At 35.6% G+C, this 24,904-nt stretch overlaps 2 protein-coding genes across 5 annotated transcripts; one reads left to right on the top strand and one right to left on the bottom strand.

Annotated features, from left to right (window-relative positions):
• Nucleotides 1-1,322: 1,322 nt before the first annotated feature.
• LOC104908016 (TITAN-like protein) lies at nucleotides 1,323-17,553 on the bottom strand. 4 transcript variants are annotated; one of them, XR_007274259.2, is made up of 9 exons: nucleotides 17,177-17,553; nucleotides 16,937-17,063; nucleotides 13,200-13,497; nucleotides 13,013-13,083; nucleotides 9,521-9,566; nucleotides 8,942-9,363; nucleotides 3,807-3,876; nucleotides 2,358-2,642; nucleotides 1,323-2,274 (listed from the first exon to the last, which is right to left on the bottom strand). XR_007274259.2 is itself a non-coding variant. In XM_010697062.4 (8 exons), exons 1-7 carry the CDS (start codon nucleotides 17,440-17,442, stop codon nucleotides 3,823-3,825), a joined length of 1,284 nt encoding a protein of 427 aa, XP_010695364.1. In that variant the 5' UTR covers nucleotides 17,443-17,552; the 3' UTR covers nucleotides 1,323-2,274; nucleotides 3,807-3,822. The 4 variants fall into 4 exon arrangements, 2 of the variants coding, with proteins under 2 accessions (XP_010695364.1, XP_010695362.1); XR_002041436.3 differs by having other exon boundaries at nucleotides 3,807-3,879; nucleotides 17,177-17,552; XM_010697062.4 differs by lacking the exon at nucleotides 2,358-2,642 and having other exon boundaries at nucleotides 17,177-17,552.
• LOC104908044 (glucuronoxylan 4-O-methyltransferase 1) lies at nucleotides 1,797-2,750 on the top strand. The gene has a single exon (XM_010697094.1). It carries the CDS (start codon nucleotides 1,797-1,799, stop codon nucleotides 2,748-2,750), a length of 954 nt encoding a protein of 317 aa, XP_010695396.1.
• Nucleotides 17,554-24,904: the final 7,351 nt, after the last annotated feature.

Below are 24,904 nucleotides of genomic sequence, written 5' to 3'. Positions count from 1 at the left end.
CTCTACAACGTATTCTACTTTCTCTCTTCTTTTCTTTAGGTCATGGATAAGTTGTGGAGTAACAAATGAGACAATTAAAATGTGGTTTCAATTAGTTGAATCGGGAGAATTAATCGAGAAGATTAATTAATTGAATCATGTTAGATTTAGAATTAAGGAGTTTGGGAAAAAGTTGGGGAAGAAGATGAGGATGTTTTCAATTTAAATCAACCCTGAAGACAAATTTATAAACCAAAGTGTGTTACTTAAGCAATTATAGTGGCTACCACTTTATTCTAACCACTTAAAAACCTTCCTATTATAGATATATTTGCATATTTGCTCATATATATGGATTTAGGTCTTACAACACAAATACTCCAAGTAGCACCCCGCCAAGGGTGCTTTTCACCTTAAGAAAAGATTTATGCCTGATCAAATCCAATTAGGTCCAGTCATCAAGTAAAACTAGGTTTTGACCACGTCCAATCAGTTATAACAAGTTCAATTCATATAAATTTAGGTAAATACAGGTTAACCAAGCCCTTACCATTGGACCTTCATCTTAGATATACTTGACACATATTTTATTATTACAAATACCTGAAGCAAATCAAAGTGAAAAATAATGTCTCAACTAATTATCATGGTGACACACTTCAATACAGTTTTTTTGTATATTATTTGGGAAAATTTGTTAAAAACCACCCAATAAAATGCTTACTTTTTGAACAAGTTTCTTACATTTTTTAAAATTAAAATGAAAATCCACATATTAATGTGATATTTATATGATAGTACCACCCGTTATAGTTTAGGGGATACATGGTCGTTTATGAGACCCACAAGTCAATGTTTACACAAAAACTCCTCAACCTTGCCTCACATAGTCACAATGACGCAAAATGTAAGTTTGCAAAGAAACAAGAGTATTGTTATATGTAAGCAAATTCAACGCGGGTTAGTTATCCATTACTCTATTTAGTCTATTAGAAGAGGAAACAAAAAGCTTTGGACTCCATGAACCCAAAATATGACTCCAAACAATAATAGGTGGTGCTGCCATGCAAATAACTTGTTTATATAAAAGTCTTGGTAAAATAGCCTTATACTGTTATACAGGTAATAGTGCTATCTGTCTATCTTATCCCTAATTTTGCTAATATTTGCATTCCCCCCACCCCCGTTTGTAACTCTTATTTTCTTAGAAGACAATTATCGTGTAATATTATAACCATGAAGTAATCTAACTTTTCTCTTTCCTACCAAAAACAAAAGATGTCACAGTTGCAATAATATTCTAAAAAAAAACCATCTTCTTTAGCCTTCACCTTCAATCCATCTTCCAACAACCGTTTGACGTAAATATTATAACCAACACACTCTGACATATCAGATAAACAAAGTTCCAAGTTAAACCAGTTTTCCTTCTACCGCTTCCTTTCCGACCCCCAAGGAAAAAGTTCTAAAAACTCACATCAATCAACAATAATTTCAGCAACAATAACAATACAATAATGACTCACTCTTACAATTTTTTCCTGCTATAAGTCTATAACTACGTTTTGTAGATGTAGAGGTTGAATCCCACATATATGATTACACCTTCAGCAAGTTAGGTAGGAGGCAGGAAGGACAACAGAAAAAGATAACCCTTGCAATGGAAGCCAGACAATGTCACTTCGTCAGAAACAACACCAAAGCTTCACCATCAGCATAACTAACCATCATTTTCCAAGCCCCATATGTTCCACATCATGAACATATGACGCTATATCACATTACTTTTACAGTAGAATAGATTACAAGGAAAAACCATGCCTCCAGAATTATCTACTTCACTTGCTTGCCAACCTCTCCAGATCCGTCCTGTCTCGTCGAGACCAACAGCTAATTCTTCTGGCAGCCATAAACATAGGCAGCTGAAAAAAATGCAAATCAATCTCACAAGTAAGAGATTCTTTCACATACTTCTTTTTATACTTGCTTGCATGTCCATCTTTAGGCTTCTAAAGTTTGCCATCACCACATTTTCTTCTTCACCACAATATGGGTGGGGAGATTTTGTAAAGACCTGCAATTACTCAGAGTCAAGCTGCAGGGGAGTTTCCTCTCATATGAAGGCTTCATCTTCTCCAAATAGCAAGCCGATTACAAAAAAGGAAAACCAGTTTCTATCAAAGATCATCACTCAGAGAGCACCCTGCAACCTTCTAATCTTTGGATGGGAACCCCAATACCGTCGCTTGGTAAAGATTAACACTGCAGGAACGACTGTTATTCTTGAGGACACCCCTGAAAGAATAAAACGTATCAGAAGATCAAACAGCACCCGAATATACAAGGTCGATTATGATGTAACAGCTAAAGAAGCATACAAATTGCTAAAACATGCAAGAGAGGAAGTTGCTTGTGCTCCTCATTCGAGACCCCTAGAAACATCAATTTGCAAGTTGGCATTAGCAAACTTGCCAAATGAGGTATATACAACCAAATGGGATGTGATACTTGTTGATGGTCCAAGTAGTGATGGACCAGAAGCGCCTGGAAGGATGACAGCCATCTACACATCAAGCTTGATAGCTAGAGCTGGAAATATAACAACAAATGTACTGATACACGACGTAGATCGGGCGATAGAGAAATGGTTCTCAAGGGAGTTCCTGTGTGAAGAAAATATAGTCTCATCAAAAGGGAGATACTGGAATTTCAGGATTAAAGGTGGTCAACAATCGCACTCTGCCAGCTTTTGTTCTCAAGGATCACGATAAAAAAGGTGGCTCTTCCATCTGTCTTACCACTATATTAGTTATGGGTAAAATGATCATGTCTATGAACAATATACACGTGCAAGCACAGTGCATCATACTTCACAGCAAACAATGCATTATCTATCTAATACTTCCTCCATTTTTTTAATTGCACCTTTTGGTTCGGGAAAAAAAAACAAGAAAAGAGGAGAGGGTGAAAATGGATGTAAATGCTCTTGATTACTATGGGTAGGTTGGATGATTTAATAGGATGAATCGGTAAGTCAAGAGAGATAGGAAGGTAAATTTGGTCCAACAAGTTTACCATAATAGGAAATGGTGCAATTAAAAGAAACACCCATAAAAGGTAATTGGTGCAACTAAAAATAACAGAGGAAGTATTATCACTTGCAAGTTGCAAAGGAGTCAACAGAAGTCTGGAAGATTAGCCACCACCTAAAAGTGACAAAATGAAACCCCAATGCATCACACGAAAGGTACTTCTGAGATAGTAAATTATCAGAAATGTAGGCATGCAAGACCATTAGTGTATAAGCAATGATATACAAGTGTATTCAAACATGTGTAACAGCCTGAGAATTCAATCTAACATCTAACTTTTGCTGAATATCATTTTTACCATATTTCTGTGTTAGACCACTTGCAACTTTTGTGTTATATAAAGCACAGCATCTATGATATGTATGAATGTACTTCATCTGCCTAACATAACTCCATCTTGACAAAAGATATACTCAAAAGAGACTATGGAAGTTGACACATCTACAGGGTTCCCTTCTGTGAAGTGAAGATGTCAGTGTCTAATTATCAAAGAGATATGTGATCACAAAATATCATACCAACTTAAGTTCTTTACAGAATTCTGAATGAGGATGCAATATATTTCATAAAAGTTCTTTACACCCAACATGCTCTCAAGACTAGGATATAGAAACCTCTGCTATCATCTTCACATTATCAAGTGATTGGTTGACTTATCAGCTTCAGCTGAAGATAAATCAATAACACTGGGAACCAAGAAAGCACTGTAAGCCTCATTTATCCACAAAACCTTACCTACAGTTGAACAATATTAGGAGATATCACCAGTCTTTTGAACATCTTTGGAAATGTCATATGTACGTCGCTGCTGCATATACATGAGAAGAAAAATCATTATCCAAAAGCAAAGGCAGTGCAAGATCATAATTAGATGAAATAGAGCGCGGCAGCTGATCAAAAATATATAAAAAAAATCTCCACAAGTCTCACTTTCTCCAATCCCATTATAACTTCCATTTATTCAACATTTCATCCACCAGGGTGGGCCGCGGGGCGAGGGAAGAGCTCTTGTTGCTTTGATTTTTGGATAAACAATTTTATAAGAATAAAATCGATCAAGCAAAATACTAAAAGTTAGCAACAAACCCAAGCTCTGTAAGTTTTTGATTTATATAAGCATTGAACTATTCACTATTCTCTGGCTTAAGCTTTAGGTGGACCGGGTTCACAAGAATTTATGATTGTTAGCAAACAAGGTGTTGTAGTTTGATTAATGCGGAACAGAAAATCAATGAAATGATAAAGGTGAGAAAACTATAAAGATGAACAAACAAAGAACACAAAGATTTACATGGTTCAGTCAAATTTGACTTACATCGACAGGTGGGAAATTAGAGCTTCTTCACTATAATAGAGAAAATCGAAAAACATAATACAAGGAGTCCTAAAATCTAGAGGCTAAAAGTGTTTCATAAGTTGTGTTTATAATAATGAACACCAGGAAGCCCTTTTATAATCATAAGGAACCCCGTACAAACCCTAAAAGATAACTCTAAAACGAGAAAAATACCGAAAAACACGTATACCACAAAAACCGGCGCTCCGCCCGATCGGGCGCGAGAGGAAGCAATTTCGTCAGTTCTTCGTAAAACCTTCATAACTTTCTCGTTTCAGGGGATATGATCTATCGTTGGAAAGCTCTTGGAACAAGCTATTACCTCCAATTTGAATCACATTAAAACCATTTATAGATTGAGAGATATGTGCATTCAAATTTAGCTTGAACTGAAAACCAAGAAGTGATGCTCAACCAAAACACCATAGAACCTCCACCTTAAACAAAATTCCATAAACCTACCCATTGTAGGCAATCCAAAAAAACGAAGATCTTCTATAATTGTGTACCGGTGCGTCTTCGAACACAAAATCCGTATACAAAACCATCACATGGCCTAGATCGAGAGTATAAAGTCACCAACGCTAAGCATTCTTCCTCAAATTAACCAAACTCTCTTCAAACACTTCTTCATCTCAACAACAAACACAAAGACAATTCTAGAAACTGAATGACAACAATAATTTCCAAGTCGCAATTGTACTTAATAAACACAAAAGTACCAAATTTGAGATTAAAAATAGTATAACTAGAACAAAATCTAATGCATAACCAAAATTGCTACTTTATTACAAACTCAAAAACAATCTATCATAGACTCCAAAAAAAGAAAATCTATACGATTTCTCATCTTACCAAGAGATCTAGGGACACCAAACATAAAAAGATCGTAAAAACCGCAACCCCAAGTAACCCTAAAGTGCAAGATCATCATCAAGAACAGCGTCGACAATATTTGCAGATTGAGCATCATTGGACCTTTCTCCATTTTTCTTCATTAATTTCCAACACTCAAATTTAATATGACCCTTCACATGCCAATAGTTACAGATTTTGCCATAATTCTTTCTACCATGAGCAACCAAAGCATTTGTGTGAGCAAAATTATTAGATTTATTAACCAATTTATTATCAATTAAATCTCTCTGAGTTAAGGCCTCCTTAACATCCTCCAAACTCAAATCATCTTTACCATATAATAAGGTATCTCGAAAGTGCTCATACAAAGGTGGTAAAGAACACAACAACCTAATAGCCATATCCTCATAATCAATCTCAACATCGATGTTTTGCAAATCCACAATTATAGAGAAGAATTCATCTAAATGAGATTCAAGCGGTTTACCTTCTTCTATATGGAGATCATGAAGTCTAGATTTTAGTAGTAGACCAACCGGTTGATCGCAAAATTTGTCATATAAAGTGACTCCAACTTCAACCCCAAACCAACAACAATCATCTCTTTGGCAACATTTCTCAAAACTTCATTAGATAGACTTAAATGAATCTATGAGAGTGCTTTCAAATCCATATCCTCCCACTGATCATCCGTCATACCCGAAGGCTTTTTGGATGCACATACCAGAGCCTTGTAACAACCACTTTTAACCAGGATGGCTTTCATCTTTAATTGCCATAGGCTAAATTTATTTGCATATCAAATTTCTCAATATTGAATTTCATTGATATAATAAAAAAATCAAACTTGTTCTATAAACACCTAAGATCTTAAACAACCAAGCTCTTGATACCAATTTGTTAGAAAACAAGGTGTTGTAGTTTGATTAATACGGAACAGAAAATCAATAAAGTGAGAAAACTATAAAAATGAACAAACAAAGAACACAAGGATTTACGTGGTTCAGTCAAATTTGACCTACGTGCACAGGTGGGGGATTAAAGCTCCTTCACTATAATGGAGAAAATCAGAGAGAATAATACAAAGAGTCCTAAAATCTAGAGGCTAAAAGTGTTTCATAAGTTGTGTTTATAATAATGAACACCAGGAAGCCCTTTTATAATCATAAGGAACCCCGTACAAATCCTAAAAAATAACTCTAAAACGAAAAAATACCGAAAAACACGTGTACCGCAAAAACCGGCGCTCCTCCCGACCGGGTCGTGCGAAATCCGCCCGATCGGGTGCGAGAGGAAATAGTTTCGTCAATTCTTCGTAAAACATTCATAACTTTCTCGTTTCTTAGCATATGACCTATATTTGGAAAACTCTTGGAACAAGCTATTACCTCCAATTTGAATCACATTAAAACCATTTATAGATTGAGAGATATGTGCATTCAAGGTTAGTCTTATGCCATTCACCAGATTTCAAGTCATAAATAATAATGATGAATCCAAACCAATCACATCACACAAAAACTGACTATGGCACAGAAAACTGGCTATATCATACAAACTGGCTATAACATAGATAAATTGACTATAACCAAGGTGATTATATCATATAAAAACTGACTATATATAAAATAAAAACTTATTAACATAAGATACCTAGTGCACTTACTATGCATTAAGTCCATTCAAGTTTTTTTAGTTGATTATAAGGGACTAGCAAATTAGAAAATAAAGATTAGGATGGGATAACACTACTTAGCAAGAAAATTAGTAGGAAGGATTTTGAGTGGTTTGAAGCCCCCAAACTTTGTTGACCTAGCCGATTGTGGCCTATATAGCTAAGTTCTTTAGTGATGGGGGGTCCTTACTAGAAGGTTTTCCTACACTTAGAACCAAGGAAAAAAGACGCAGTCACGGACACGTTCGAAGGAACGGTCGCAGGAACCGCTTATAACGGGGAAATAGAACGTTTCGCGGCAAACGCTACATGAATTTTAAAAAAAACAACATTAATATGTTCTAACCTTATTTGCATTATTTTAGTTTGTGAAGTCTTATGACAACATAATATGATGAAACCTATCAGAATATCATGTTTTATCAGCTATGTAATTAAATCATAAAATATTATTGGCCAATGTTTGAAAAGAATGGATGTAACGAGGATAAAAGCGTTCTAACACGGTGGTTCGCATTACGGAATGGACAACGCAACGAGAAGTATGTGATTTTTATTATGGCGTTCCAAAACGGGATTTCGTGGAACAACAAATCTAAAATCCGTTACAGAATGGTCGTTCTGTAAAGGAACGGGAGAGTTTTCAGTTCCATGCTTAAAACTCTAAGGATGCATCGTTTTCTCATTTGACAATATTATTACTCACTCACCTAAAGATAAAAATACCGAAAATAAAATATTATGATGGACCAAACCGAAATTGCTCATTGACTATGCCGTATTTCCACTTCTTATCTAACGTGAAGCACCAAATGGCTATATTACATGGGGTCTAATGGGTATACTATTTGTCACTGAGGATAATGTTAATGTTGAATAAGAAAGGCTGTCAATTTGACTCTACTATTTATATTAAACACCCGTTTAGCGCACTCAGCACTCTGATAAGCATATGAGTACAGAACCCTTACCAACAGTTACATTTTCTTCGAAACACCTCATTAATTCCATCCACATATTTGTAGAGAACAACAATAAACATAAATGGAAAGCAAAGAGAAAGTGACGTGAGATGTGCTTGAATATGGGCTTCAAGTAAGAATTTTAACCAAAACTACCAGACAATTAGATGTATTTCAAGAAGAAATGCAACAGAACAGTCTTCTATTAGAACATATGTTATACATAAAATGATGTGTCCCCTCATTGGTGTCCAATGCTAGGATAGGGTAATCATGTCCGGATATAATGAACCTCGACACTTATTTATGCAACATATAGACTAGGTGACTTAACAAATACAAAACATGATAGTAAGTATACTGTAGCAGTTCCACATGGACCTGAAACAATTGACTAGAACCCAATTATCTCATCCAAATTACTTAGAGTAGACTTTGAGTATACCGAAATTAAGATAACCCCCTTCTGACCAGAACTCATATTAACACTAACTGAAGAAATCCCCCAGAAATTACTCAAAATAATATGAATGGCTTATTCATACTAAGCTAATCGATGAAAATCCAAATACAGCTGAACCACAATGACCAGACAAGGAAACCAAATTCTAATCATCCAAGCATTACCTCTTTATTCTAAACAAAAACCCATGGACACACTGGGTAGGGGTTAATCGGATTTACTAGATGTTCGAAAAGACCAGAGAAACTAAGCTTTCATTTTCTACAGCCCATTTCAGAGAACCACAATTGTAGTTGTAGCCTGCAGGATACCCTATATAAAGGTTACCCCCCTAATTAACAAAGTCACTACTCGCTAGTACCTGGTCACCAAAATCAGATTCCAGAAACTCAGTCAATTTAAAATTCAGAGTTGCTTTATTACCCATAAGAAGAATGGAGAGCTGAAGATATACAATGAATCAACGAAGGAGTCACACATTAGTTTACTGAGAACACTATAAAGAGGTTAAAGAGAATGAAATGTTGAAAGTACACAGCCATTACAAAAGGAATGATAATCAAGCACGGAACTTACCATCGATTTGCTGATATAAGGTTGTAACTTGATCTCAGACTTAACTTCCTTTTCAGCTTTGGGCCCGTTTTTCGTTTGCTTCTTGAATTCTTTCATGGATTCCTTTCGGCTACCTGATTGCCACACCCTACCAAAGTTTGGAAGCCAATTAGCATCGGAAACATTAGCAACTATCTCTCCTCTCTTCTCCATCTCGAGTTCCAATTTCCTTTTCTCTGCCCATGCAGCCCCTACCCTCTCAGGGTTCAATTTGTTGGTCTTTCTACTATTCTTTTGAGCACTATTAGCTCTAGGCCCTCTTGATTGCCCATTTTCTTTACATGCTTCAAATCCTTCGAGCCAAGGAGGCAGGGCCCCAGAATGAACATTTCCTTTAATGTCCTCCAATCCCCCAAACGGAATTTGAGTGAGACTCTGAGAACCTGTAAAGAGCAAAACCAGAGCATAAAATATAGAAGTAACATAGATCAATCAGGAACTATCAGCATTTGTCACAAATCCTTTACAGCAGGCCTAGCAGCATTTCCAAACAATGAGACAAAAGTTTGGAAAATCCATCTCCAAAATAAGACAGATTACCCTCAGTAGTAGGCTCTCTACTGGCAGTGCTTTGAGTCTGACAGACCTGACATGAAACATCACCGAATCAATGTACTAATTGGAAATTGGAGACAAAATTGAAAAAAATAGAAGAAAAATTTATCAAAGAACAATATGAATAAAATGTTATATTACAAAATCTTCAAGTGTTTCCATATATGTTGCCTTACAAACTAAAGTACACAAGTTAGAAGAAAGATGGTGATATTCTACCATTATTTTATAATATAGTTCGACCTTAATACATGCTAATGCACAACTTTGACCATTAATATCTTCACTTATTTATCAGCAAATTTTATAAACATTTGAAAATTGACATAGAGACAAATCTAGCATCTTACTCCCTCCGTCTGAACACTTGTCGAGACACATAATTTAAGGTGATAAACTGTTATCAAATGTTATTTTATTTAAAAAATAGATGTGATAGGAGTTGGTGGAGTATTTTTTTTTTTATTGGAGAAGAGCAAAAGTTGGGTAATTTCTTATTGATAAACGTATATTGTGGACCAAAGGAGAATAAAAGAAATAATGTAGTAATAGTGGGTCCATGTCAAAAATTGAAGTGTTCAAACTATTCCGCGACGGAGGAGTATATATTGACATTTATTTTTACATACTACCTCTGTTTCCATTTAATCCACACAGTTTAACTTTCATGCTTGCCAATGCACAAGTTTGAACATTGATAAATTTAGTTATGAATAAGCTCAAATTATAGAAAGATGATATGTTGAAAATATATGTTGAGAAGAATCTACATGACTGTTTATGCTTATGAGGAAACCACATAAGATGGACAAGTGAATTATGTGAATAGTGTTGAAGTACAAGATGTGGATTAAAAAGAAACTAAGGATGTATTAGTAGAAAATATGGTCACGGTACTACCAGAATAATTCTCGCCTAGTGCACTTGAATACTACCTGATTACTTCTACTAATATATTCTAACATAAATTTTAATATATTCAAGTGCACTAGGCAAGAAGCACAAGAAGACATTGGGTCCAGTCGCATCCTAAACCAATAGGCGTAACAACGTTCGACAGACCCGTTTCTATCTCGCTGGATTCTACCCTCCCATTGCAAGGCACAAGGTACAGCACCTTGGTGCTTTTATGCCTATAGGTGACAGAGAGAAGAGTTAGAAATTCCATAAAATTGCTTCAATCTAACATAATATAAAACCTAATCTCACAAAGAAGATAACCTAATTTGCAAGCGACTAGAGAACAAGCAATTCTGCACATCAGTCTGCTTCAGTGCTTGCGGCACTTAGTGCTGGAGGGGAACAAGTCGTTAAAACTCTTCTAATCTCTCTATCTTTCTTTGATCTTCTCTTTGACTCTCTTCATAATCCTATATTATTGTTTTTTCAGTTCTTCCTTTTTCCTTTTTTCGATCTACACCAGTTCTAAAATCTTTTTCTTTCTTTCCCTTACCCTTCAACAATTACGATGTACAATAGTGGCCCTTTTTTATGTTTTTCTCCTATTAGTTTTTATCATGAGCTAGGAAGATGAGGTCCCTCTAACAAGTGAGGCATTGATGTGAACCCCCCCTCCCCCCTTCTCTTCTTTCTATGCTTTCAAATTAGCAATAAATTATAGGGTGACCTTACGGCTGAAGTTACAGAAGCCTTTGTTTTCCCTCGTTGAATTTTACTCAAAATAGGAGCTTTTTACTGAAAGTATTTAAGAGATATAAGAAAATGTAAAGGTACGCCGGTGCAGGCTGCAGGCAACAGATGCATGCCTCCACCTTGCGCATTTCATATAGGCCCCTGCACTTTCTTAAACTACGATATTTGCCAACCTTTCACTATAAACTATACTATGCAGACCATTTGAATTTTGCACGATGAGACACAATCTGCTCCAAGCTATAAATACGGACTAGTAAATATCCTTGCCAACTCTATCTACCCAATTTGGGCCTATATATTTTATACTTTATAGTTTATACAGTCACAAACACACACTCGATTTTTGTCATCCTCAAAATGTTCAAAGTAAAACCAAAATAATATCAAAACACATTCAAACAGAATAAATCTATGTTTATAAAGCCCATAACTAGGATCCACATGCAACTTTGAGGACCAAAATATAAGCAGTCATGTTCACGTTTCAGTCTAGACCAATGAGTGCAATACTTAGACCAGGATTTCAGCACTCTTTGGTTTGGGTATTACAAGAAATGAAAAGGGAATCAAGTAAGTTGATTCCCTTACTTGTTTGTTTGGTCCATTCAATCATTCCCTTTACCTCATGGTTACCCCCAAGCTTCTTTAGATCGATTCCTCGACCCCCCAAGGGATTCACTTACCCTTTCTCTCCTCTAACTCCATGGTCACCATGACCACCACTACTTGGCCACCATAACCACCACACCTCAACAGAATACACCACCTCTCCACCCAAAACCACTACTTCTACACCCAAAACCACCACTTCTCCACCCCAAAACACCACCCCACCACCCAAAACCCTAGCCCATCCACCAGAAACAATCGTGCGAGTGTGCGACCACCGTAACCGCCTAATCGGAGTATAAAACCTGAAAACACCGCAAGACCCACCATAACCCAAGGCCAACACGCGAAAACACCACCAAACCACTCAAAAACAACACATGAGCCGCCGAAATCCCAGTGCAACCACCCAAACAACCATCTTATCACCCGAAAACACCACCCTCAGCCAAAGAATGGCAACCATCCCACCCGAAACAACCTAGATCTGCAAGAGAGATTACCTTGAGGTGAAAGGAGGCGGCAGTGAAGGAAAGGGGAAGGGAGTGGCGATGGGGTAGGAAGGGCGTCAGAGGTGAAATTTTATAGGTAAGGGTGGTGGTGGATATAGCGGAAAAGTTATGCTGGTGGAAATATTATGGTTTCCCTTTAATATATTGAAACAAACAACTTAAAAGATCAAAGGATAAACCCTCCCATTCTTCTTGTAACCCTTTTTCTTTCCTCTTAAAATCCCAGATGCCCCTAAGTTCCAGCAATAAGATTAGGGGTTCAATCTCAATAGAATCGAGCTATCTCCCAAGTTTTAGAGTTTTCCAAGGATTAGTGAAAGGTCAAGGTTTCCCAAAGTCTTACATTTCTCCTTATTCTCCCTCGGGCACTTAAAGGATGTGTCCTTCATCCTACTAATTGCCACATTAAAGGTGATTGAGGCAAGAGCTACCAATTAAAATGATACAGACACAAGTCAGCTTTTAAGGATGCATCAAAACTACGCAAGGTTCATTCAATTTATGTATCACTCGTTATCCTCCTCCTTTCTCCCTCCATTCATCACCTTCTTCCTTTTTGGGAGAGAGGAGAGTTAGAGGTGCATAAAAAAGTGTCAGACACATCTTAAAATATCAAACCCATGAAATTTAGAAACTAAACAATAAATGCTCAATAAACTAAAGCTAACCACACAAAGGCATTATAGGTGACCAAGCTTACTTCTGTTTTGACAAGACTATCAGCCGAGAATTTCATCGCGCTAGCGGTGAGGGATTGTTGCCTACTTTGGCCTGACATGAAATATAGCAAACATAATATTTTTCAGATCTCCATATAAACAACGTAAGTATTAACAGAAGTAGAACAATAAGATGAAAATGATGTACAAAGTCTGAAGTAAGCATACTCATGCATGTCAAACTCCTGGAAGGCGTATACGAACCCAGATCACATAAGAGAGAACCAACTTTACCAGCGACTGAGATATCTGAAAGATGTACCTGGTAATTCTCATTTGTAGCATATTGTAAAGGCATAACATCTTTTGAGAGATTTGATTCAAGAATGTGAATATTGTTATTGTAGAAATTATTTATGATTTCATAGTTTGTTTGGATATCATCCGAATTCCCATGTGAAGATCCATGATAAATCTCGCTTGATGATGCAGCATCCTTCTTCAGTACTTCACACCTCCTTTCCCACTGCAGAACAAATGGAATAGATGCATCAGAAAACACGCCAGCAGGTAGAAAGCTATGAGACTAAAAGTAAAAGACATAAAACATTATATTCTAAACACAAAGGAATAGGTAAATATATCTGACCATACTGTAGTGAGAAATTTACTGGAAGAGAACCATTATATTAGTAAAGCAGATCAGGGACTCTTAAATAAAAGAGCAAACTCAATTTGTCCCTATCCCTCCTTTTTGTGACAAAGGGTTACAGAGGTGTCGCTTTTGCCTACGTCTTATGCAACTATGTGATATGATAAGTCATAATCCAAATTTCAGTGTGAAGACTGGAAACACCCACCCCACACACACACACACGCACAAACACAAATGCAAGCAAGAAACATAATATCAAAGAAACAAATATCCCATCGATGTCCACATGAGGATAAGAAGAAGAAGAAAAACCAAAAGGTTTTGGGGTGGACGGGAGTGTTTCAGTGGCTCCATCTCATGAAATTTGCATAAACTTATCATTAATAGAACCAACCCAGAAGGGGGGAAAAGAGCCAAAATTGTTGAACCCTTGTTTGCATAATTGCAGCAAAAGATACAAAAGTTCATAGGTGCCAAATCACAAAATTTACTGTAACAATTTTACCACTAGAAGTTCTTTGTCATAAGCCTGCATCATGTACAATTGTACATTACTGTTCTCCACGATTATAAACTAGGTCCATTATTTTTAAGATAAGATGAGCTGATATTTCCGTCTTAAAATGAAGCCACTACAGTTACCAGATCTGAAATCCAATATTTTACAAGATAAATCATACAGATATTTCAGGTAGTATGTGCTTTGCAAAGAATTCTTCTTTCCTTGCAGTCCTAAAACTTCTAAGACATAATATCTAAGTCGATTAATGGTCTGCATTACTACCGTATCACATAATTAGTGATGAGTCCAGACAAGACTATTGTCTACATTACATATTAGTATAATACGAGTTCGGTGAAGATGCTTTCCTTATTATTTTTAATTTGACAGCTGGACAATCCAATTAACGACATTAACATGCTTAGCCTCTTAACACTGAATCAGTGTCATTGTTGACAACATTACACTAATCATCACTAACAAGTAATAGAGGATACATTGAAAATCTTTCTTCTGGAAAATTTGTCAAATTGTGTTGATTGATTAGTTTTCTCTTCTTTGCTTCCTTCAAATCGCTTGACGAGAGTGGTACCTGCTATCAAGAGTGTATAACAATACATTCACTAGAAAGTAGTGTTTTATACTACGAAAGCAATTTGAAATGTCACCAAGCAATCATTTAAAATGGATCACCTATATGGAGTAGGGTTACCACCAGACGGATTAACACCAGCCCATATGTTTCATACTTTTTTGACACTTAGCAGAGCTTAGCTTTGAAGATAGGTTATCTTCTAAACCCCAAAATCTATCATCTTTCCACATATCACAAATAATGTGTTTATGTTCATCATTAAGGTATAATAAGTCTAGTAAATAGTATTAGATAATAGGTTTGTCCACTCGGAAAGTCATCAAGTAATTTTGACTAATCAAAACAAGAGAAATCCTCAGCAGAGCAAGTCATACAAAAATAAGGACTAATCAACAAGAATTGTGCTAACTGTGCTCTTTCTATTATGAAAATGTATTGATCTCTCATATACTCCCTCCGGCCCATAATAACTACTACACTTCCTATTTCATCTGACCCACATTAATTGATACACTTCAAAAATAGCATGATCCCATCAATTTAATATTATTTCTCTCTCTTTATGGGAAACCCAACAATAACAAAGAAACATCCCTCACACTTTTACTTCAAAAATTTGAAACCCCACAATCTACTAATTACATTATAAGACCAATAAAAAGTCAAATAAAGCTCCTAAAACTCTATGCCGGTCAAATTGTATAAATTAATATGAGACGGGGAGCATAACTAGAAATAGTTGCAACTTGAAGGGAGGTCTCCCAAAAATATTTCTCTGAAATTCAAGCAAATTTTTTCCACTAAGACTCGTTTCGGTTCAAGAAAACACATTTTGTGGGGAAAAACACAATTGTACATTAGTTTTTGCTGTTTAGTTTCTTGCATGAAACATTAGAGAGAAAAGGATAGTGGGGAGAGGATGGATCGGAAGGAAAAAGAAACATAAAAATAAGGAAGAATAATTGGCCTCAATATCAAAAACCATAGTGGGGTGTACCAGAGAGCACCAACTAAAATATTCAGTGCGCTCAGTGACGCATCACCATATGTTCCTTTTGGACTCTAGCGAATCAATCTATCTATCTCCCTTTTTTTGTTTATAGCTTTAGGCCTAGTTAGAAACATTACTTGTTTAAATTAAACATGATGATATTCCTCCCTACGACCACATAAACCATCCACTAAACCCACTCACACTAACCACCCACCAAGCCCACCTTTCAAGCAACCCTTTCACAGCCAACCACACACCAACTTGCTGCTTCCCTTACCTGAAATTCCCCTACTCGACCACCCCTACAACATTTTATCATTGGATCTGAAGGTGGTTGGGCTTGGTGGGTGATTGGTTGGTGGTAAGAAGGGATATAACAGATGTGTGAAAATGGCTAATTTCCTTTGTTTTAGGTCAAAAGCTGAGAAGGAAAATGAGACTGAAACTTCACCGAGATCTAATAGAAGATACAACAATATGTCATTGAGCACACCTATCATTATGGTTGGTGTTTTCTAGTACACTCCGCCTGGTGTTGTACACTCCACCAAAGATGTAGTTGGTGTCAATGAAGCTACTTGTCCCTTATATTTTGGATATGGGGTAAAAAAATTGTAGTAAAATAGAAAAAGTGGAGAAAAAACTGTTGAAAGAACAAAAGATCTCTGTAGCCTAGAATTGGCCATGTGACATAATTAGGCTCCTTTGCAAATATCTGTACTGACAGATAATTTCTCATAAAAACACAAGCATAACATTGATTCCCTAGTATGAAACACTCTTTCTCATACCCCACAGAAATTAGACTTTCATTGAAATACTCCTTAAAATTGAGGATAAGATTTGAATGCCAACGGAAATACGTACACTTGATACTTAATGCCAAATCCCTCCTTCTCAAAGGGTGTTTCTTTACAAAGCAATCTTAAAATGTCCCAAGAAGAAAAATCTTCCTTTCCAATGTAACGAAGTTATCTGAATTATCAGATACAGAGCAAGGAAAGAGAGTATTAGTCATACAACCCCTTAATACACTGCCAACAAAAATTAAATAGAAACAGTATAATTAACTTCCTAGAAAACAGCTTCTTATTCACAGCAAACAGGCAGTAAAATAGAGTCAAATACTTCAGTAGACAAAAGAAGGCAAAGAAAAAAGATGCACAATAAATTAAAATACAACAATAAGAGAACATTAAACAACTTAGTCCTTAGATACCTTAGCTAACTCAACCTCTGTAATTCTAAAAGTATCCACTTTGTTCATGTCACCACCATACTTCCACAGAAAATGCTTCAAATTCTTCAAATGATCCTCACTCGCTAAATGCTTAATAGCATTACCACTGAAATGAAATTAAAAAAACAGAAATCGAGACATAATTTAATTCTCACTCCAGTTCAAAATTACAAAAGCTCGTCAAAAATTGCCGAAAAAAGGGTGTGATTTCCAAATTACCTGACGAAAGTACTGTCGAATTCAACAATGTCGCAATCGCAAAATATGCACCAAAGGCGATAATCGCGAGAATCCGGAGAAGAAAATACAAAGCTAGGGTTTTTCAAAGAGAATTTGATGTTAGAGAGCTTATGTTGGAAGCGAGAGAAAAGAGAGGAGAGAGAATTTGTGTGGCGTGGGAAGAAATTATGGCGTCGACCTTGATTGTGATTGATTTTGCAGAATTTGCAGAACTCATAGTCTCCTGTTTTCACTTTCTTCTTCATCTTCTTCTCCTTTTGCGAATTTTCGGTGTTCAAAAGTTTTTTCTCCACTTTATTCTTCCGCTAATTTCAGTTTTCCGCTTTTGATTTTTGTTGTTTTTATTTGCCGCTCGTTTTTGGGTTTGTGGTTTATTTGGGTCGTTGGACAAGGTGTATAAAATGGCCTAGTAGGTTTGGGCTTGTATCGTTAAGTGTATGATGAAGGTAGAGCGTATAGACCCAAACTCCTAACAAATTGGACTTCGAAACCTTATCATGGTTGCTAAACGCAAGTATGCAAGTCTCTTATTACTTGTGAAAAGTATCCGATGAGACTATCAAGTATCATATCAAGTGAACTTTGTAGAGCAAAAGGTTGGAAACTCAACACTAACCAATTCTTATATCTAATTCTTATTGATTGTCGTGTCAGTTTTTTCAGCTTTAACTAGTTATTAGGCCCGGGCTATTCCACGGGTAAGAAAATTTTCATTTATTAATATTGTACTTTGATATGATATCACTAAATACAACTTGATCTAGTGGTTAAAACTTTAGTACATGAACTTGAGGTCACAGGATCAAAACCTATACTATGCAATTTCTAATTTTTTTTCATTATACATGGATTACATGAACTAAAACTCCCTAGGGAGAGCGCCACGTGGCACCGTTCCTGATTTACGCACGCCTTTTAATATATTAGTATAGATATTATGTGACGGTCAGTCCTCGTCCCTTCCCGACTCTTCAATTTTTATTTTCTGCCTTTTTAATCTCGTTTAGAATTTGATACTAAGTTTTTCAAGAAAACTTATAAAGGGTATAAGAAAATTGATAACTGCCATCTATGTCAAACTCAAAAGAATTCATTTTGATGTGAATATATTAAATGGAAAATCAAATTACAATTTTGAAGCTTCTATTTTCCTTATTTGCTTAGCAATGAATCAAAATCCTAGAAACATATATATCTTCCTCTCTTGTTACTCTTAAGTCTACTCGTGTTGCTTTTATTCTTCTTTTTATTTATTTAGCAATAAATCAGAATCCTAGAAAACATTTGTATCTTTCTCTCGTGTTGATATTAAGTCTACTTGTGTTGTTATATACTGATTGAAGTTGTAATTAGATTTAGAGCATATTTGGTTCAAGTCATGGAATGGAAAGAGAATATTATGAAATAGAGGAGTCAATTGGTAACAAAACTCAATAGACTTATTGAGTGTTTGATTCATGCCTTGGAATGGAAATGGAGTGGTAACTATTACCACAAAAAAATAATTTTTGTTACTTGAATGGAAATAATGGAAGGTAAAAAATTAGGAGATTCCATTACCACATAATATTGTTGAGCCAAATAAGCTCTTAGTAGAAGACATCATGTATAAATCATTCTTACTAGTAGTACCGACATCATCTAGTAAAACAATGAGAGATGCTAAAAAATGTGATTCAGCTTCAAAACGGCCACATTCGATTTAACTTATTTACAGTTCTTATAAGAAAAAAATAAAGATGATTTTGAATTAGTGCGGCTGAGATCTAATAAGGATTGATAGGGTCTAATTAGTTCATATAAGATTTAGTTTGAAAACAAAATTTGACACACTCACAAAATAAGGTCTAATAAGTTCATATAAGGACTAATAAGTTCAGATAAGGTTAGTTAAGTTCATTCAAGTTCTGTTAAGTTTAAAATAGCATAAATGAGGGGAGAAGAAAAAGGCTAAAATGGCAAGACATTAGGGGAGATTGTTCACACTAGTAGGAAAATTACATTTTATTAGTTTCATGAGTTTCTTGACTTTATTGTTAGAAATTGTGTCATGTATAGTTCATAATATGCATAGTTTGATTAAGTTTTCATGTCGGATATTCTCTTATTCCATAAAGGAAAATTTGTTAGAAACAACCTTTTATAATCACGTTTTTGTGAGAAACCACCTTTTAAAAAAATTAGCCACCTTTTTGGTTCTTTTTTTTGTTGGAAGCCACCACTTGCCAGAATCCGGCGTTGACCTTGATTTTCCGGCGTTGACCATCAGATTTTCGCCATTTTTTTCCAGATTTTCGCCATTTCTTCGACCTGAGATGTCGGGGGATGCGAGGGAGGAGATGAGCCTAGCGCTGGGAGGGTGGGGATGGTCGTGGGGGGGTGTTTGCCGGCGGGTTGCGAGGGAGGAGGGGGTTGCCGGGGATGCGAGAGGGAAGGGGGGTTGCCGGGGATGCGAGGGGGGAGGGTGGGTTGCCGAGGATTCGAGGGGGGAGAAAGATAAAGGGGGAAGAATGGCGAAAAAATCTGATGGTAAACGCCGGAAAATCGAGGTCAATGCCGGATTCCGGCAAGTGGTGGCTTCCAACAAAAAAAAGAACCAAAAAGGTGGCTAATTAACCAAAAAAAATTAAAAGGTGGTTTCTCACAAAAAAGTGATTATAAAAGGTGGTTTCTGAAAAATTTTCCTGAACTCATAACCGTTTACATATATACTTATCAATTATCATGCCACATATATCTAAGAACATGTTTGGTTCAATATTTTTGAGCTCTAAGAAACAGAATTGATCAATTGAATATTCGATTTCTTCTTGTTTGGTTCAACTCCTCCTCAATTTATTACATTACTATTTTTAAGAAAATTGTAGACATAAAATCGTGTTTCCCCCATTGACTATCCAATGATGAAACATATTGTCGTGCTAATTGGTCTGGTCCAAAGGAAGATAAATTGAATGAGTTAAGCCCAAAAGTGTTTCGAAAATATAAAGTATTATTATTAAATTGAAGCCCAATTTTAAGGACCAATAAATTAGGCCTCATAATTAATTGTATTTTTTCCGGTAATTAATTTTTAGAAGATATTACGAAAATCAGATTTGTATTCCTATATATAGTTGATCTCAAATTTCAAAGCACAGGATTTACTAAAGGATCAGAAAGAATTTTAAAACAATGAAACCGCCAAGCAAGGAGTGCGCGAGATGCACACATTGTGTGCCAAGCGCACAATTTTTCTTTATCTTTTCGTGATTTTTTCGGTTTCCTTTGCCTATAAATAGCTCGTTCCTTTGAAAGAATTTTTCGAATGCTTTCCTACGCTTAAACACCTCGACATCCTTAAAAACTACACTCAAACTCATATTCAAACACGTTCCTAACTTCGAATTTCCTATTTTAAGCTTCAAGAGTGTTCATCACGCAAACTGTAAAACATGAACTAGGTGGCAAAGGTATAATTACTCAGCGTCAATTCTAATCTGATTCCTTTTTTTTTTTACTAACAATTTACTTGTCATAATGTAGATCTCAAAGAACTTAACGCGTTCTTGTACATTCCTCTCTAATCTCTCTTCTTTTTATATTTCTTTATTAGTATATTACTCATATTCATATGCATGATTATATGTTTTAATGCTTTTATCATGTCACACACTTATTATTGCTAACAAGATCTAAATAACTGCTCTAACGCCTAATAAGATAATTGGACAATCTGATTAGGTTTCGAGTAATTTAATTGCATATAATAATATGTCACCAAAATTAGTCTTTTGTTTGTTTAATGAATTGAGATATATTAATTTATATTGCATTAAAATATTATGTGGTTTTTTATTTGCATAAATCTTGACATGAATCGATACTATGTAGAGGTCATTAATGTATGGATTTGATTTTTGATCTTATTTATATCCTCACCCCCGAACTCAATCTTTGGTTCATTGACCATCTATGCAGTCATGAGGAGGTAAATCTGCATTAGATAAGTCCCTAAATTGTCTATACGATTTTCAGATATCTTATTAGGTTTATGAGTCTTCTTTCAGAGAATTATTAGTGACTTCTCTCATTAAAAAAAATGTTTTCAATAAAACCTTTACAATGAGGTAGTCAAATACGCTCGTCCCGAGTAGGCAATGAAAACACACCTATAATTTGGCAACTTCACTAGGGATTCTTATTTGGGGAGTTGACACAATAAGTGCACGTTGCTTGCGTGGCACACTACCTCATTGCGCGTTTCGCGGTTCATTTTCATTGGTTTATTTGCCGAACTTCGATCTATATTCGCATAATCATTCATGATCACTTTAGGTCATCTTTTTCAAATAAAACTCACCTAATTCAAAGATAATAATCAATCTTTTCATACATATCATCTCAGGTTGATGAGTTTGTCCTAAAAAGTGCATCTCGAAAGGTGATCATGCTAGAGTTTATTTCGTCATGGATGCCTAGCTACCTCATCCTATCATATTCTTATTATCCAACAAATCTCTCCCTACAAATCTATCCTATCATATTCCATGCTTTTCAAAAAGAAAAACATATCTTTTTCAAAATCAAGTGTACAACCTCTTCTATTCTATCTTTTGAAATTATTTATTAATCATCATCATACCACACGTTCAAAAAAAGAACTTTTTAAAATTAATCCATCATCTTTCCCAATAAAAGATAAAAATAAAGGTGTCCCTTTCAGAAACGAATTTTGAAAATTCTAAGCCCAGTCCATCCCATTCAATCCACTAACTAAACTTCTCAATCCAATCCCTACACACTTGCATTCATTTTAAGCCCATGTGCATTAGAGCCCTCATACATTCATATTAGGCCCATTTGAGTCTATGCACTCATCTTATGCCTACTTGCATTAGGATCTATCTTACGCCTAATCTAAGTCTAATCCCTGTTTGTTCCTATTTGAGTCAGAAACTAAGCCCATGTACATCCCTCACTATAAGTCAAACTTGTATGTTAATCCCATTCCAAGTCCTAACTTAGGTCCATTTAGGCGCAATACTACAAGAAAATAGGTTTTGGGCAACAAAAATATTCGTCGCCCAATGGGACAAGTTCGTTGCACAAAGGTTTGGGCAACGAAATTTTTGCACGCCAATTTCGTCGTCTTAGGCTCGACGCCCATTGTATTTTGTGCGTCGAAAATTGTGGTCGTTGCACAAACCACATCTTGGGCATCGAGTTACATTCGTTGCCCATAATGGTCTTTTGTGCTACGAGTCCGTATCCGTTGCACATTTATGAGGACAATTAGGCAACGAGTTTCTTATGTCGTTGCCCATAATGGTCTTTTGTGCAACGAGTTCTTACGTTGTTGCCCAATATTACTGAACTTTGTGCAACAATTATTGTTTTTTGTCGCCCATTATATCTTGTAGTATTACATGACATGATGTCTTGGGCAACACCAGTTTCGTCGCCCAAAATGCTTTAGGCTACGACTTGTTGTACATATTTTTCAATCAAACGCTAAATTAAAAAGACAATGTACGAACTCTATTTTGTTGCCCAAATTAGTATGGACTACGAATTAAAGTATGAGATAATAGAAGATGTATTTGTGGAATAACAAATTGTATATAATTGGAGTACAACAAAATAATCTTCAAATTTGACATTCAATGTAACTTATAATTCAAAGTAAATCTTAAAAAAAACTAATTAGCAGTACCCATAATCTACGAAGAAATTCACATAATCTAAGCCTTATAATAGCTCCCCTCTGCTAATTCCGGAAAATAGTCACGACCTATTGTTCCTGATAAAATAAAAAAGTTATAATTAGATACCCATAAAAAAAACGTTATAATTAGATACCCATAAAAAAAACGTTATAATAAGTCATGAACCATTGTTCCTGATAAAATAAAACAATTATGATAGATCTGTAAAAGGAAAATGTAGAATGCCATAATGAGCTGAAGTCTATACTCTAAAGCATGATAATTTTTTTTCAAATTACTTGCTTCTTCAGTGCTAAATCATGATGCAATGATATTAACAACAAACCCAAAATGGCAAGACTTGAGAGTGCTTCTACTGTACAAGATATATAGCAATAACACTCAGAACAAAGATGGTGTGCCTAGACTTCAAACGAAGTAGTAAAACAAAAGACTCAATCAAAGGAAAAATCAGTAGTAAGTGAGTGACAGGGGGTGATCAAGATAGATAGGAATACATTTAGGAAGAGTCTAACTCATATAGTAGGTCTATTTCACATTTCTATATAGGCCCTAGTCAAGTCCAACTCTTCCCTAATTCCATATTAGCCTAGTGCTTAAATATAGCGAAGCTATTCCTTCTTAAGTCTATAATGGCCCAAATCCCTTAAGTCTAGCACAGTTGGTCATCCCTTAGATACATAACAACACAAATCCTCGAGTTTAGCAAAGCTACTCATCCCTTAAGACCATAACGACAACCCCTAAGTCTAGCAAAGCTAGTATTCCTTAAGACCACCATAGGCAATTTTTGAGTCTAGCCTACTTAGTCTAATGTAAGTTCCAAAGTATAATTGTCTAGCCTGCTTACTCTAAATGTAAATTCCAAAGTCTAATTGTCTAGCATGCTTACTCTAAATGTTGTTTAAAGTCTAGTCTCCCTTATCATCCATACTTTCTTGTTGTCTAACGTACTCATCCTAACCATAAGTTCAAAGTCTAGTCTCCCCAATAATCACCAAAGCCAGGTAATTGAGTCTAATCTGCTTGCTAGTCCAGTCCAGTTTATATTTACATTTGCATATAGTTAGGCACATGTCTCAATTATGGTCGTCAAGGCCATAGTTCTCAATTTCAAAATCATTTCCGTTTCTCATTTCCATTTCTTATTTCGAAAATCATTTCTACAAACTTACAAGTGAGGTACATTCGATTAAGTTCAGGATTGATCAGGAGATTAAAACTTAGGAATGCCTAATGAAGAAACAAAAAGGTGAGACCACTCTAAACCTTAGTAAAAGAATTATCACAACCTGGACTTCACTTTGAGTCATGAGATTACATTTGACCGCCTTCACAATAGAGGCATTCACTTATGTATGGTCTATTCCAAACCGTGAACCTAAAAAGTCCAAAAGGTTCAATAACCTAAATTTCTACTACAAAATTCATCTAATATATATCTAGTGTTAGATCCTATGAATGTACTAGAAAACATGATCATTGATAATAGACTTCTAATACTTCCTACAGCGCGAATTTGCATCACCAAAAACCTCTTTTGTAGTGTATTCCCAATTTCATAGGCTTAGTTTTTTTTTTTTTTTAGTTTCTAGGTTAAGTCAGAGAGTCCTTACCTGAAGTCAATTATGTTATTTTTCATCGAGTCTATGTCATAAGACTTCGTTTATTCTAGCCTTTTCATTTTCATGCATATTTTTTTTATTGGCCTCAAACCATCATTTATGCTTCGAGTTCGATGATGAAACTCAAATCAAATTGTCTCCAATGACCTTGATTAATAAAAAATAAAAATATCAAAAAATGGACATACTTTAGATTATGAGTTATCTCCCTTTTCCCTCTGTCACTTCAAAAAGCCATCACTTTCCATAAGCCATCATCCATAAGTCATCCTCATGAAAGCAAACAAATTTCTTTTAACCATTATCTCAATGATCTTTAGCTGGCTAAATAGTCTATCAAATTAAAGCTCCACAAATAACTTTCATACCTTCCC

Source organism: Beta vulgaris, chromosome 5 (genome assembly GCF_026745355.1).
Source record: "Beta vulgaris subsp. vulgaris cultivar EL10 chromosome 5, EL10.2, whole genome shotgun sequence".
NCBI lineage: Eukaryota > Viridiplantae > Streptophyta > Magnoliopsida > Caryophyllales > Amaranthaceae > Beta > Beta vulgaris.
Note: the sequence above shows the minus strand (reverse complement) of the source record. Positions and strands in the feature narration are given on the sequence as shown.